This window comes from Pundamilia nyererei, unplaced genomic scaffold (assembly GCF_000239375.1).
Source record: "Pundamilia nyererei isolate P.nyererei 1_Seehausen unplaced genomic scaffold, PunNye1.0 scaffold00011, whole genome shotgun sequence".
Lineage (NCBI taxonomy): Eukaryota > Metazoa > Chordata > Actinopteri > Cichliformes > Cichlidae > Pundamilia > Pundamilia nyererei.
The window spans coordinates 1,719,956-1,737,264 of record NW_005187412.1 but is presented as its reverse complement, the minus strand read 5'-3'; the positions used below and the strand labels follow the sequence as shown (position 1 = coordinate 1,737,264).

At 37.0% G+C, this 17,309-nt stretch overlaps 1 protein-coding gene across 7 annotated transcripts in view; it reads right to left on the bottom strand.

Annotated features, from left to right (window-relative positions):
- The window catches only part of LOC102195833 (protein diaphanous homolog 3), a 166,274-nt gene that overhangs the window by 124,609 nt on the left and 24,356 nt on the right, over positions 1-17,309 (bottom strand). For all 7 annotated transcript variants that reach the window (XM_005724171.1, XM_005724176.1, XM_005724174.1 and 4 more), the window contains 8 exons: positions 15,142-15,252; positions 14,556-14,674; positions 14,181-14,297; positions 8,534-8,652; positions 8,361-8,425; positions 7,874-7,978; positions 6,205-6,522; positions 4,608-4,722 (listed from right to left, as the gene is read on the bottom strand). In XM_005724171.1, the coding sequence (XP_005724228.1) occupies positions 4,608-4,722; positions 6,205-6,522; positions 7,874-7,978; positions 8,361-8,425; positions 8,534-8,652; positions 14,181-14,297; positions 14,556-14,674; positions 15,142-15,252 (1,069 nt within the window). The remainder of the gene's footprint in view (positions 1-4,607; positions 4,723-6,204; positions 6,523-7,873; positions 7,979-8,360; positions 8,426-8,533; positions 8,653-14,180; positions 14,298-14,555; positions 14,675-15,141; positions 15,253-17,309) is intronic.

Here is a 17,309-nt window from a genome sequence, read left to right as displayed (position 1 = left end):
AAAAAAAAAAAAGTTTCAAGAAATATGAATCCATATTTAATGAGGCAAACTGAGTGAATACTGTTTCACATTGTGTCCCGTTTAATGTTTAATGCTGATCCAGATGCTGCTGCTCTTAAGTGAGATGAAACATGATGCTACACGGCTGTGTTAATAAGAAAACAAACCCACAAAGCACGTACACATGTAAGTTCACTTGATGACCCGCGCTAGTGGTAGCAGCTGGGTCCGATTGCACAACCTACCAGTCATCCTGCTCCTACAACCTCCACTGGGACTGGAAAAAACCATGAGGAGAACAACCTTTCAAATGATGTGAAAGACAAATGTTTCTTTCTCACCAAATCTAAAATGCATTACCCGTTAACAGTAACAAACCAAGCAGTTGGAACGGCACAGAGCTGAACCGCTTTTGCGTGCCTGCCCATAAGATGAGGCATGTATTTCATGAAAGCTGGAAAATAAAATTCTGTGAAAATGTGCAGACGTAAGGTCATTAACCTAACAGGAAAGTACAATGTCTTCAGGTGAACATCCCTCCTTTGCCATCCCCAAAGAACACCTGTTTGACTGTCTGTCTACCTGTTTGCCCTTTAGATCTGCCTCCATTATTCAACACTTTGACTATAGGGAGCTAGGGTTGCATTGGTGTGTAAGGGAGGGAGAAGGGGGCACTGTGCCTTGAGAGGAACGCCATAGAGTTGTGACAGGTAGATAACACCTGGATGAATAATTCAAATTGGCGTAAGCTAGCTGAAGCAGTGACAAGACAAGAAAGAAAACACAAGACGTGAATAAATCATCAGTGAAGGGACTAATAAATGAAACACCGGGGAGGGATAACATCTCTTCCTACCTCCTACTCAAGCTTTAATCATTCCAACAACCTTGTACATGAATATTCCAGATATAACCAGCTACACTAATGTCTTAGGCAGTAAGAGTATGGTGTTTTATTATGCAATATCACCACTAAAATAGTCACCAAAATACAAAACAGTCTGATTCCACAAGGAGTGCTAGTACTGAAACTACTACTTTAAAAAAAAAAAAAAAAAAAAGAAAAAAGTCACTGCACAAGCAGTCTATTTAAATGGAGGAAAGAATCATTTCTATAAAACCAGTAATACTGTGATAATAATATTATTTTGATATTTCCCCAGCACATTAAAGTACTTTCTCAGGGATAGGACTGGCTAAACAAACGATCCATACGTGTGAGTTGGTATGACAACTCACACGTATGGAGTATGTAACTGTTTCAGGGGTCAGTGGCTTGAAGCTACCATTTATTGGAATTTGCCTAAGTCAGAATCCAGCTTTCATGTGTTAGCACTGGTGCTTCAGTTGGTCTAAATTAGGGGTGGGTTTTTATAATCGATTCATCGATTAAAATCGATTCTGGCTTGGATAACGTAAAATCGATTCATTAAAATCCTGAATCGATTTTTTTAATATAAATTTATTTTGCCCGAAATGCCAGACTCTCTGGTGACATCTCACAAAATTTCAAGAACCAGCAAAGAGTTAAGACAGTAAATGAGAGCAGGTACACGGATTCTGCACATAGACTTAAACACACAGCGCGACCTGCGGATCAGAATCAGTTAGATGTCGCCTTTCTCACAGTCGGGGCTGAAAGCCGACAGCTTGCTGATTCTGATCTGTCGGCGGGTCCACGCTTTGTGTTCACACCCTTTATGCGCTGATTCTAAAGCTGTTAGTTTGATCTCTCTCCAAACAGTATTGACCGAACCAGCAGCAAAAGAAGATCCAAACGCTTCACATAAACATCGTCATGAATTCACTCTGACTTTTACTGTTTTGCTTCCACCGCGATGCACAGCTCTCTCTCTCTCTCTCTGTACTTCAAGAACAGTTTCCCTTTCTTCATTAATCTCTTGCTTGTTACGCACAAATCTACTGTTGTTTACAGTGCTGTCGGCTGCTGTTTTTTTCCCTTTTACATTCTTCCGAAAAGAAAACCTCATTTCTGCTGTTCAATACTGAACAAATTTAAACTTTTTACAATTATTCAAAATGCAAAACACTTAACCGTGTCTCTAATAAAACCGCTGTAACATCAGAGGTAATGTTCATATGTTGATTAATGGTTTTCTTTCGTTTTTGATGTACTGCAGAATATTTTTATAAAATCCCAGAACAGGAAAATCACCTTCATGTTTTTCTGTGTTTTATCTTCAGCTACTTTGACACAAAGGCATCTGCTGTGACGCTTACACCTGTGATAAAGTCTTGCGTGTGTCAGCTTCCTTTTTATTGATACAAAAATATGTAAATGTAATGTAAAAATTTCCCAGATTTGAATCGAATCGAATTAAATCGAATCGTGGATCGAATCGATTCGGGACCTTGTGAATCGGAATTGAATCGATTCTAGAAATCAGTGACGATACCCAGCCCTAGTCTAAATCTCCATGGAAGCAATTTTGCAATGAAGGACATAAAACAACAAATAATGTCCCAAGAGTTTAATCGACTTCCAGGCAAGAGATTGAAGCAACTAACAACAGCTATAAGACATGGTAGTAAATACATTAGAGGGTTACCTAGGCAACGAGTGTCCAGAAAGCCCGCCAGTGACCATGAATGGGTTCCAATGTGGCCGAAGATTCAGATAGTGGGCTCCACATGGTGCATAAAGCTGTTCATGACCAGGCCGAGGTCAGACTATAGTCAGCCCTCTATTTTATTTTTATTTTATATTTACTAATTACAGAGATGGGCAGTAACGCTACTGTAATCTGTTTACTTTTTTCAAGTAACGCGTAAAGTAAGGGATTACTATTGCAAAAATGGTAATTAGATTACCGTTACTTTGCCGTAGGAACGCTGCGTTACTACGTTACTAAAACCGAGATTTTTTTGCGAGAATGTCTCATGACAGTGACGTAAGCGAGTGTGACGTTCGTGACAACAGCTGTCTGCAGATCAACAATGGATAATATATCGAGTGCAGGAGAGAGTATGAGCGTGCAGCGTTTAAAGCGTGGAAGTACTGACCTTACTTTGAGTTTGATTCCATAAAGAGTGACAAAAACATTAGTGTCCCTTGTGCGTTGGAAGAAAACTTCTTTTTATACCGAACACATAATTTAATTTTTGCTTGATGCATAAAGTTAAAAGCTTAAAACTAATAAAACAAGTTTTAAATAGAGACTTTTCCATTTGATTACATTTTGTATGATGGATTATGCAGAAAAAGTAGAATTGGGCTGAAAGATCTATCGCTTTATCACCTATTCAGGTTGTAAATCGTGTTTTTAAAAAGTAACTAAGTAACTAAGTAATTAATTACTTTTGAAAATAAGTAATCAGTAAAGTAACAGGATTACTTTTGGGGGAAGTAATCAGTAATTAGTTACCGATTACTTTTTTCAAGTAACTTGACCAACACTGACTAATTATTAATTAATTTTTGTTGTTTAACCATTTATAGTTTCTGTTGCTTTTCAGCTAAATTATTCTGTATCTAAAAAAAGACCATTTCTTTTAAGGTTCATTGATTGCACAATGCTTATAAACCCAGAGTAATACTGCTGAAGTATCTTAATTAAGACAATTATTAATTATTACTTTTACCATCCAGCTGAGACAAGAAGGCTGAAGAAAAAGTGAAGTAGAAAGTTTAAAGCACAAACTAATGTACACAACTGTCTAGACGAGTGAACTGAATGGACGAGTGCGGAAAATTTCTAAAAAAAAAAAAAAAAGTCAAAGAAAACAAAGAAATATTATGTAATAATAAGTTAAATAATGTATTACACACAAATGCTTAACTGTGTGAAAACATCTGTTTATGAAGGATGTCCCACGTAAAAGATTAAAAATGGTTCATAATAATTTAGTGACAAAATGTCATATTTCAACTGTGGTAAGTTATGTTAAAAAAAAAAAAAAGTCATTTAATTAAAAATATATTCTATACAATCAGCATTAGTTTTTCTGTATCTTATTTTGAAGGAGTAATATGTGTTCGCATGGTACAGAAAACCTGGCTGTGTTTAAACTTCATCTCCTGTGGCCTGAATCTTTATATTAGGGCTGCACGATTTTGCATAAAATGAGAATCACGAATTTTTGGCTTAGAATTGAGATCACGATTCTCTCACAATTTTCTTTTCCAATATAAATATTTATTGCACTTATTAACTGCACATCAACTTCGTAACAGTTGAAACTGAACATAAAAACAATAAATAAACATAAAAACAATAAATGTCTCACGTTTTGTGGTTGCCGCAAAATGTATCGAGATCGCGATTTTCTAACGATTAATCGTGCAGCCCTACTTTATATACACCATCGAAAGCAATGGCTTTTCACTCAGCACTTTCATCGAGTTATTCAAGCCACAATTGTAAAAGATTGTAAGCCGTCGAGAATACCGTAATAAAGGAGCAAGACGCTCAGTTTCCTGGCTCATGAAAATTGAGTTTGGCTTGCTGTTGACCTGCGTTAACATACACAGTGTATCCAACACGTAGCAATAAGAGTGTAAAGGATAACCAAGCCTTCTCAGAATACAATGCACCACCTTGACAGATGGAAATTAAATAAGTGCATTAAAAAGTAGATGGTCTTACCTGTTCTCTGTGATCCAAAAGTAAGAGCAACTCTGTTGAGCAGATCTGGCTTTGCATACTGGTCCTCATCAACCCGCACCCAAAAACAGCCCTCTGACATTTCTTGGGGACGAATCTTAAAATACACAGCCATAATTTAACATCTTTAATAAACCAGTTAGGGCTTGACAGAGAAATATAAAGATTACTTAATTATTTATTAGTCATATTAAAGCCTCGAGATATAGTTTCCCATGAAGACTGACACCAAATGTTATAAATAAATAACAATAAGCACACCACCAGGTATTTGCATTACTTTCCAGATTAATATAAAGTACAGTATTCCCATTACTCAATGAAATAGTTTTCCTCCTTGGAACAATAACATAAAGTCAGCAGAACCTACAATACAGACTAAAATAAAGAAAGTCAGACAAGCAGGTAGATAAATAGATAGAAGTTGGTAAAACCTCAAGCTTAATTTTAAAAATATATTGAGCAGTCTTTAAATTGAATCCATAGTCTATCAAAGAATATTTTCAAAGTGAATACTTCCTTTAATCACCAAACGCTGGTAGCACTGCTGATGTTTTGAAGAATCAACTATCTTTCACTGCATATGTTTGTAGTTATATTAAACTGATCTCGTTGTCACTGTCAGCAACTGGCTTTGAAAGGCAATTAGAGCCAAGATACAAACATTGTTGCGTGACTCAATATGCCGGACCTTACTAAAACACTTGTGAATATTAGATTAAGCAGAGTCCAATGAAATGCAACACAACAACACAACAACGGAAAGCTGACTTCCTCCTGTATCTATTACATGTGTAAATTGCCAGCTGTATTTTTGTATGTCCACCAAAGCCAAACCTTTCAAGTTCTTGTTATATGATGAAGAAATGAAGAATGGTCAAATTAACACCATGAAACTCTGGTGCAGATGTGGATCACCTTGTTTAAAATTGCAAGACAGGGCACTGACCTCAGCAAAGATACCCTTACTAAGTGCCACTCTATTAGGAAAGTGATAAATGAGTGCCACTGCATTAGGACTGCTGTTTGTGGGCAACAGTTGGAAGTTGAACTCTTATTAATGAGAAAGTTTTACAACAGCTTTGTCCCAAACACAGCCATATGCAAGGGTCTTCCACAGCTGCAGGACAGGTTCTCCACATGTCCTACAAGAATGTTCTCTGTAAATTTCAAACATCTGGTTTAATTTGCTGAACATCTGTACTGTTGTAAATCTGACATTAAATTATTAATCAAACCACAAACTAACATCGCTGGTGGTGTGAACTAATATTGCTTTGCGGATAACAACATCTGTATTAGTACCACAGAGGCTGCTCTGACAATAGCATCTGATCATCTGTTATTTTCAATTATTTCTGTCTTGGCACAAAGTGAGAAAGTTGTTGTTTAATTCTCAGAGAAACACCTGTACTTAGCAGGAGCTGCCAATAAACATCAGGAACGAAGTAGAGGGTCTCTACGTGGCCTAAATTTTAGTTTCTTCTTTCAAAGTTTTTGAAATACTTCATTTTTTATAATGTAACATACACTACGGTGCATTGTACCAACTGTAGTATGTTACATCTGTGAGTCTTACCTTGGACCAGTTCAGGCGCTTCATGGAGGTTTCAGGCTTGAATTCTTTCTTTGGCCTGAGGCCATAAGGCAGAGTGCGGTGGGTAGGTGAGCCTAGACCACCCCCAAATCCAAGAGGGGGTGGTGGGGGAGCACCAAATGGAGGAGGCATTCCGGGTGGTGGAGGTGGTGCAGGACAACCAGGTAACGGAGGCGGAGGGGGAGGTGGTGGTGGGACTGGCCCAAGAGATGCTGGAGCAGGAATTGGAACCCCAGATGGGATTGTTGAAGAAGATGATGCCTGTCCAGCATTGGCCGGCCCCACGGGTACAGCTCCAAACTGAAAATTCAAGCAAAATAAAATTCAGCTATAGAAGTAGAAATAAACGCACACACACACATGCACGCACAGAGCTCAGAACTGAAGCAGTTTTGAATTGAACAGTAAACTGTAGCCTGGAATTTAAAAAATTATACTTGAAATACAACATCATCAATTAAATTTCCAAAACAGGCTGAACAAGGCTGATGATACGACATCTCAATCAGCCAGTCCCAGAGTTCATAGTTTAGGGCTCCATGCTATTGCACTTAGCTTCCAACTTGAAATGTATTTTCTGCAGAATGAACGCCTTCGTATTTCATTTATTTATTTATTTTTTAAATATCACGTGGCAGTGAATTCACATGTCAAAGAAAACAAAGAAAAACGACTTATTGGGGAGACCAAAAGCAAAACAAAATGTGCTTATACACCATGTTCTGTATTCTTTCCTGTGTAATACCTCTACGGTATGGATACCAGAGCTGTACTCTTTCAACCATTCAGTAAAGGCCAAATGCTCAGAAAGGGTCCAGATACTGTTAAGATCATACACACAATGATGTTTTTTCAAAAATACAAAAAAACAGAAATGCTATAGCTTTGTAAATTGTATCATATAGAGCAAATGGCTTATTGATCCATGCACCAGTTTTAGATTAAAGACGCCGACTAAAGGTCAGCCCTGGGCTCTTATTCTGCGTCTGCAGGGAAGAACACCTTTGCTGAATTAACAAGCACGAGTGAAAGTCTGTTTGGTGGGAGCGAGACTGATACAGGCATGGTCAAAGACAAAGAGACAAAGTATGTATGCATGCACCTGCACCGGTTAAATGTACCATCACCATTTGAACCAAGGCAGTATTTGAGTATTCATCCTGTGTTTGCTCACTCAAATTGAAAAATTATCATGGAAAAAAAAGGAAGTTCTTTTCCTCTCTCTGAGTGTGTAGTTATCTTGCAGTGCCAGGGTGTAGGAGTAACTCTCTGGAGTGTTGTGGTATGGGAAGGGGGGGCTGAAGGGGTTGTCAGAATAAATTGCTTTTAGAACAATTTCCTCTTATGGGATAGAGATCAGAGAATTAGAAATGGCCAACATGGAGGACTGGTCAGTATTCCTATTAGACTTAGTGTCAGCTAGCCAGTAGAGCAGCCTCTATGTCAAACCAAACGGCAGGCTCCAGTGAATAAAACCCCCACCCCTATGCCGCAACCCTAAATAACAAGAACATCTCACCATTGGAAAGTAAGAAAAGAAAGTTGAATTGCATTTCAATGCAATATTCAAGGGATTTTAATTAGTAATCCAATCCAACATTTTCTTACATCTCACATCCCGTTTCGAATAAAAACAAATGTACAAAAGTACCTGGGACCTGAAGGCCTGTAGCTCTGCTTGGAGTTCAGTTATTTTTTCTTCACACTTGACCAGCTGAGCTTGTGCCTCCTGTCTGCTTAGAAATTCCTCATCAAACTGAAAAAAGAGCACCAAATATCCAGTTTATTCAACCAAGCACACATAATACTGACTTGGAATATAACTTGAAATTAGCTGATTTCAGCTAATGGTAGAAACAGATACAATTACACTGCTACATTACAATAAAACATTGTTTTATTATATCTCACTTTAAAATGAAGTTTGCGTAATTTAAGGTCAGTCTGGTCATTATTCCACAGCAAGATGTCACGGTTGCTAACTGATGTTTACAAAAACCTATATGGTTGTTATTCCTATGGCCTCATTATATTTAGATTTTTAGAAGAGTTTGTGTTTCATTAGTACCTTATTTTATACAACACATTAGTTTAAATGTCAGCATGCTATATTTTTGCTTCCTTTTGTCATTACTTGCCTTCTGTGCCAGTTCCGAAGCTTGTTGTTCATATTCATCTATTCGAGATTTATCCACGCACACCTCTGAAAAACAAAAAACAACTAGTCAGAAATTATCAGTGCTCTACTGAAAAAAATAAAGTAATTAAAAAAATAAAATAAAAAAAAAGCTATCAAAATTGTGCAACTTGCCTAATAGGTGGCTAAAGTCGACATCGAGGCGCTTGCGGTAACTGAAATCTGGGTCAGTGCCACTACGGTGGAGCACAATTTGAGAAACACATTCCTCAATGATCTTAAAGTACTGTGGCCTGCGAGCGAAGATAAATGAGACAAAAAGTATAGAGAGATAGTTAGAAACATACAACTGTCTTTGAGCCACAGGCACAGGCTTTCAAGCAATTTTAATCTTTTATTTAACCAGGCAAACCATTAAGAACAAAATGCTCTTCACAATGGTGGCCTGATAATGGCAAAGAAACCTTAGTGACAAAATTTACACTCGCTTTTCTCTGCTGTAATAAAATTAACAATTTAAGTCACTCCTGGTAGCTGCATTTAAATGACATCAAATACTATGCATGGCTATCCACTGTGTTTACGCTACGTTACCTGCAGATGACATCAGGTTGCTGCAAGGTATTCGCATACAGTTCTACAAACATTACGCAGGATATCATATTACAGGAAATCGTTTCTGTCTTCAGTCTTTTCCAACTTTCCTTATTGTAAAAATGCCGTTTCATCTTTTATTCATGACATGCTTAATGGTCTGAATAATACAATACAATTTATACCATTTATGACTCAAAGTACAGCAGACAAGTTAAATAAAATTGCCATCTCCCTCTGCAAACTTGTGGTGTCAGATGTTCATGTTGTGTGACTTTGCACCACTCACACAACAATTTGCTGGCAAAGACTTCTTTTGATTATCGCAGATGTTCAAAGCTTTAAGGCTAGCGATGCTATTAGTTGGAAATTGATTACAATTTATTGACACAAAATATAATCTCTATTTAATACTGAAATTTTATGCACTGCATTGCTACACACAAGAAACAGTGAGCAAAGACACTCTGTGCTCAAGGCCTAATGCTTTCCGCTTACTGTTGTACTTTAAATAAGGCCTGGGACTGCAAAAACACCTAATTGTATTTGTTAGTTTTAATCTGTTTAGTGTATGCAGGAAGAACATGGCTAGCAAAAAGATACGGGAAATGTGCCCGAAATCTTTTACAGTTACTGTATTATATCAGAGATAGTTTAATATACTAACAGACAGCTCTAAACTAATTAGCATATTACTGAGTTGTTTTTTCTTGTTGTTTTTCAAGTAATAGGTAAAATTTGAAAACAACTCACAAAAAAAAAATTTAAAAAAAAATCACAACATGGTACACTTTACATGCACAAGCATATAATTACTGCAATTAACACTAATTAATGGAAATTATAAATTTTTCAACTTTGAGGGGGAAAAATATGCACACAGATACCTTAATGCAGAGAATAACTAAATAATTCCCAGTTTGGCCTCTTTTGATTTTTATTTAATAATTAAACTAATAGTGGTGTATCAGATGTCTCGCACTATATCAAATATTGAAAACCTATGCCAACAGGAAATGGAAGTACTGTAAAGAAAGAGAAAATTAATCACAATTTTATTTATTTAAAGTTCTGCCCCTCACTTTGCTTTTAGGAGGGTGGTAATGTGTTTGCTTACATACATGTGTCCATATATACCACAAATTTGGTATTCACTGAAGCAATATTTAAGCTTTCTGTAGGACAGGGAATCAACTGTGTTGATTGTGAAGACAGTAAATTACTAAAGTGAGGTAGATGCTAATGTTACACAGGTCCCTGTTACAAGACCCTTTGGGTTCCTTCAAACCTAGCGCCTTAATAAAAGCACTGTTTTGATGATAATATCAGCAAACGCTGAGTAATTGCATTTAAACTGTTTCATATGGCTCTGCTGGACACACTGATCACAAAACAACCAGGGCCAAGCCTCAATAAGCAGAAGGAAATAATATAATAACAACAGATGACATGCAACGCTGGGAGGCACAGTGCTATTGTGAGTTAAAGATAAAGTGAATGTTTGATCTGTTCATTATCTTACAATGATCCCGCTGAGAGTCCTAATCCCTTCCACACCAAATCATTAACTAATACTTTGATACTTACAAACAGTGATTAATCAGGGATATTGGTTTCCACCTCTTCCTAAAACAATGCAGAGACTGCATCTCATAATACCATGCATATGATTCGAAACATTAGCTACACAATGGAATCACTGAATCAAAAACATTAACAAAAAGAATTCCAATAACTAAAACCAGTGCAGTTCATCAGAGGGACCACATTCAGACAATGCCTAATCTGCCACTAAGGACAATCAACAATGCAAGACAAATTTCTTAAGCAAACCCAGTACACATATTTAACAGAAATACTATAAGCTAATGGAGCCTAAACTACAGGGAGAAATATGTTCATTCCATTAAGCTACTATTTTTAAACAGTCCTCACAATACTGATGTTAAATTATAAGATGAATTAGAGTGAATTCATGTTCTAGATAAAAACAAAATCAAAGGATAATGTATTATTTTTTTATGGTCAATTTTTAGTACTTTTTCCTGATGAATAATTTAAAACATAAGTCAATTATTATAACTGCTAGTTGTTATTAGAGATGGACCGATACGTATCGTTCCGATACTGACCTAAATTACTGGATCGGATATCGGAGAGAAATAAAAAATGTAATCCGATCCGAAGTATCACAAAATCACCTCACAAAACGCGCTGATTGGCGTAACCCAGCTCAGCGCATTGGAGCAGTATGTGTCACGTGATAGAGCGGCTGTTGTCTGCGAGACCTGTCGGCGGTCTGGTGGAGCCTTTGGAGCCTCGCTATGCTTCCAAACAGTGTCATTTCATCTCAGAGAAAACTATCCCAGAGGAGTAAAGCAAGTGTGTAAGTGCATGTCTGAATGTTTGCATAGTATTTCCACGTTAAGCTTAACAACTGATATATGGAGCCACAGCTGGACTGGTCGTCGGAGTTCCATATTGATGTGAAAAGGAAGAGACTTGTTCCATACTTCAGGTAGAATAAAAAACAAACAAAAACAAACAAAAACAAAAATACAAAGCTGGAGTTATTCTGTCTTTGCTACAAAGCTGACTCTTCTCTCATTCTCTCCCCTCCCTCCCCCTTTGCTACTTCAATCATGAAACTGATCAATGACCAGCTGATCGTTTTTTCTGCCGCAAGTCCCGTCTTTCTTGTTTGTTTATCGCCCACTTTGCGCCAGAAAGAGGAGACCAGCGGATAAACAACAGCAGCACGTTTAAGCTTGATAAGCTGTTGTTAGAATTGATTTAATATTAATTTTTAGTTTCAGCTGATGTTTGCTGGAGCCACGACTGTAAAAGCTGCTGGTCATGATATCCGTTTGGATATGTGGTAAGAGGGAAACATGAAAATGAATCCAGGAGATGTCCTTACTGAACCATCAGAGCTGAATAATGATGGAGAAACAGGATTACATTTTAAGTGACATGAATGAGTTGAAGAGAAGTTATGAATTGTTTCTGAGAGACAAATAACACCAGGATCCTTTTTTTTTTACGTAGCTGACGGCTGGTAATTGTGCAGGGGCGGGTCTAGCAAAGTTTTGCCTGGGGGCCAGGTAGGACATTAGCAGGGAAAAGGGGGGCACAAAAAATACTTTTCTTTGATATTTCATTTAAAATGACTAACTTGTTGATTGCGTCGATTAAGCATCACGAGGCGGGGGTGGTTCCCTTTTTTTTTTTTTTGTGGGAGTTGGCAATCCTATTAGTTAGGTTGTTTAATATTTCTGCTAGGTACACTTTAAAATACCAGAATAGGGAGGATGGTGTAGGTTTAAGTTTGTTAGATTGATCAGTGTAGCTGAACTATAAAATATTTTGGGTGCAGTGTATTTTTTTGCATACAGGTATAACAGAATAGCTTTACTGTTTTGTTTTTTAAAAATTGAGCATGAATTATACAAATTGCAGCAAGATATTTATATAAAAAACAGTTTTATTGATTAAAAAAAACACACTATATCGGATTCATATCGGTATCGGCAGATATCCAAATTTATGATATCAGTATCGGTATCGGACATAAAAAAGTGGTATCGTGCTATCTCTAGTTGTTATGTGTAATGTTCTGCCTTTATATTAAATTAGAGAATAGAAGCTGAAGTTGCATATCTCAGACTACCACTAGAAGGACCCCACGCACCACCAGTGGTACGCATACCACAATTTGAGAATGACTGTTCTTCATAAGATAGCTGATCTCACGGTATAGCTGACATCAATTGGATATCTTTTCTTATTGTAATCACTGAAAATTTAAGTAAACAGAGCCTGTCCTGGATGTATCATGGCTGAACAGTTTAAATTAAACTCAAATTAAACTCTAGAGTTTAACCCCTTCAAAAACAAATAAAAACAAAATAAGAAATCAGAGCTAGCATTTTCAAATCATCTAAATCTCATAGGTTTGGGGTTGTTTTTTTTGGTTGGTTATAATGCAAATACAGTATGTCCCATATTATTATTATTTGTCTGAAAAAATCCTTTAAATAAAAACAACAACAACAACAACTACACAAAAAAAGTTGGGCCTGGGAAAGTTGCCTAGTTTAAAAACCCATGCTAACATACCTGGCTAAACATTTCCCAGCTCATTAGATTCAGTGGGGATAAAAACATCCTACAGAAACGCAGCTTTTCAAAAGCAGGGATGGGCAAGAGTTCAACACTCAGTGAAAGACTGTGCGGGCAGCTAGTTAAACAACAGAACAGTACTTCTCAAACTATCAATTGAAAGACATTGGGGGCCTCATTCTCTCAGTTTCAGTTTGTGATGCACTGTCTATGTACAACTCTAAATGTTATATATAGTGATTTACAAATCATTGATTTTAGGTTTTCTCCTCTCTTCTTACCATTTTTTTAAGATGGCTTCAAAAATTGTGTACTCTAGACAGTTACATCCCTGCAACAGGGAGCAACAGTGTATGTTTTTAAATGTATGAAATATTTGTGAATGGTTAATGATGTTTAGCAAAGTGAGGGCAGTCACAGAAGCACCAGTGCTTAAATAAAAAAAATGTATATATTAAAAATAATAATCAGACAGAGCTAGAGAAGAGCACCAAAAAGGTGTTGTTTTTTGGCAGGTGATGCATTTTGTATTCTTCAGACTAAAGCTCCATCTTTTGATCAAGCCAAGTCACACCCAACAGCAAGAGAACCAACATAAAATAAGCCTTTGAAAAGCACCATTAATAGGAGATGAGAAATGCTCTGTAGCAATGGCTTCTGTAGATGGCTTAGAGATGAAAGAGAAAGCATTCTCTTTGTTAACCAATGTCATTGAGAGGGTTTAAGGCGGCAAGAGCTAGACCTCCACAAAGCATAAGCTCTTCAACAGTGTACATCATTAACAATGTTCAAAACTGCTTAGACCCTGAGATGTGTGTGCATTTAGGTAAAATGTGACATGAAAATGCAGTCAGAATACAGTCTAGAGACTGTAAATTACATTACTATACTCTGCTATTTTTAAGAAAACGAATAAGGCAAACCAATAAACCTGATTAGTGAACAAATACATATGAATAAAAACTACTAAAGGAAAATTATAAGTATACAAGTAAACATGTAGTCTAAATAAGGAAACATTTAGCTGATTCATTTAACTGACAAGTAAAGCATTACTCGATTCATTAAACTGTGTGTGTGTGCGTGTGTTTGTGTTGATTTTTACCTGATCAAGTGGTCATTTCGTATAAGCACGAGGTGCTGCAGTATAGAGAGGAAATATGGCTCTGCACTGCTGTCCTTTACCATGCTCTGCACAATACTGAATATATCACCTGCATCAGTGCAGCGAGTCAAGGATTTGTATTTCAATGTCAACAGTGCAATTTCACGTAAAAAAGAAGGTAATGACACAAAAGTAAATGTAAGAAAAATGTGTTTTGACTCTAATTTACACTTTTGTTTGCATAATGTCAGAAATAATTTACCTTAACTGGATCCCATGAATGTCTCAGAAGAAGATTAGGCACAATTACAAGACACAAACACTGAATCATAAATCCAAACTGCATGTACCTTTTTATAATAAAGACAAGGATATTCAAGCTCGCTCTTAATGTCTTCCAGTCTGTGAGAGAACTCCATCATGTCCTCTTCTTTGTGCTCCTCAAATACCTTGAGCTGAATGTCAAGGGCCTCATTCCTGATGACTAGCAGTTGCTACATAAGGATCAAGGTGCAAAAAGAAGGTGCATAAAGAATTATGCAAAATTAAATAGTGAGGAAAGCTCAAGATCCTTTATTAAACTCAAGTAAAGATGAGGAGCTCATCCTAACTGTGATTATTTACAGGTGTGTGCACCAGCGTTTTACTTTCATTTATTATTTTCTCATTTTGCTGGCAACAACAACACTGCTTACAAAAGTTAAACATGTTAGCTAGATGGTATAAAAGCCAGAAGGAAGATTATTAGCCGAGACACTAGAAACTTTATTGGTTTCTGGCTGTCGCAGAGACAGAGGACGTGCAAACTCTCCTCTGTGTTTCATGAATTATTTGCTGGAGTAAAACGACGATATTTCACTGAAGTGGACAACTCATTTTAATATTAATGCAAGGTGAGTCTGAGTTTATATTGTGTTCGTCTGTGGTGTGCGTTTGTGTGTGGTGGTTATGTTTTGCTTACCGGCAATATCTCTTTCAGGCCACAGCGCATAAATTCATTTCTAATGTGCAGCCTGAAGTCCAGCTCATCAGGGGATGTTACTAGTGCATTGATGAGCTGCATGCATGCCACCTGCAACATGGGGGTACACAGAACAAAGAGAGTGTGAGAGAAGGGAAGAGAGCAGAATGAGAGAAAGAACCAAAGAAAGAGATGATGGACTTTTTTCCAGAAGATGATGAAAAGCGTGCTGGCATGCATTCTAAATGAGCCATGTCCCTTGGAAGCAAAGGACCATAACTAATGCATGTCTATTTTCTCCAGTCACCAACTGGGGGTGGGGGCTGATTTTAATATTAATGTAACAACTGCAGCCCCATATACACACATACACACACAACTAACCAACTGTCAATTTAAGGGCAAACTTGCTGTTTTGAAAGCAGTTTTTCACTCCCCTCTGAGTTTGGTTTATTGCGCAGGGACAGCTACATTGTGTGACTCTTCAACTACCCAGGCAAAGATAAACAGAAAAATCAATTATTGACCAGTAAGGCAATCCATTCATGTGTGAAAAGACAATATGGCAATGCTAGATATTCAGGTGATGTTTAATTTGATGGCACACTCATCTTTGGTACTCCAGTTTACTAATACCTGTCACCAAAGAGCCTCTTTAATATTGTAACGCTACTGATGTTACAAAGTATCACAGCACCTTTGTATTGCCTGCCAATAAGTCACCAACACAATCACAGGTCCCCACCCACACTCAGTGCCAGATTTGGCTTTGTGGATTTTAGTAAAGTTCAAGCTGAAGGGTCATCTTTTGACATAGCACAAGCTGCATATGGTACTTACAGAATGCTATTTCCAAGGAGCATAACAAATACAGCAGGAGCTCCGGAAAAAGTGTATCACTGCACAAAGCGATGAAGGGCCTAGTGGTTAAAATTAAATCATGTAGTTTTTACTCTAAATGGGAAGTCATGGAACTCTTATCACACCTTCAGCTTTATATTTGAGATAACAAATAAGACAAATATGAAGACATTGAGATAGGAGTATTAAGAGACAATACTGGTATCCTCAATTTTAGTATTTATGGTTTAAAAAACGTTCCCTAGGCTGACACTATGAATAAAAGTACCGAAATAGAACAGAAAGCCTGTAGCCACACATTTCAATGCTTAGGATAAAAGTGTCTATGCTTTAATAATGCATGGGGTTAAAGGGGATTTGTGCTGTCTATTAGACAGTCGAGGTAATAACAAAGCATCAATAAAACACAACAAAGTACAAAGGGCAATGTTTGTTTGGCCACAGATGAGTTCTGTGTATTTAATATCCTTGTGTAAAGTAAATTCTACCTTCTAGTGCACTGGAAAAAAATCCTGGTTGTTATTTTTCCCCACTTCCTTTCTATAAATACCTCATTTTAAATTCCAGTGTCTCCCCTTCCCTCACCAACTATTGATTTTTTTTTCTTTCGGTGAGAACTGGTCAAAGATAATTATACAGTAAACTGAATGTGAATGCTATTTGGTACCTATCACAAGGTACTACAAACAAAAACCAAATTCTTATTCCAATAATATGGAAAAGATGATTTAAGCTTCATTATGTGTGCCTCAATTATTGCTCATGTTATGGGGAGCTCTGTTTAACAGTCACACTATATAAATGTTTTAAAGGGACAAGAAGTTTCCATAATTTATATGATTACATTTTAACATGCAAACCTGCACTGTTTGAAACAGTATATATGCAATGTTTAAGTGTGCTTGGAGAGTAAAGATCCAAACAATTTTATCTAAATGGAGAATGTGTAGAGGGAATACACACAAGAATAAAATGGCCCGTTTTTTATGTTCGTCTTTTTGTTTAAGGCAGAACATGAAAAGGGACTTGTATATTGAATAAATGAGCATGTTCTTCTACTGCTTACTTTTATGTTTCTCGTTAACTTGTTAACTGGTATAGGGACTGTTCCTTACTTAGTCTGCCCAGCTGTCTGTAGATTTTAAGCTGATATTTATTCAAAACAAATGGTGCAGATGAATTAGTGGGTCGAATTTTAATTTCTGACATGTCTGGTCTGAAAGCGATCATTAAAAAGTGACATCTGTACTTAACTGAAGCATCTGGCACCAGTGTTGGTCAAGTTACTTGAAAAAAGTAATCAGTAA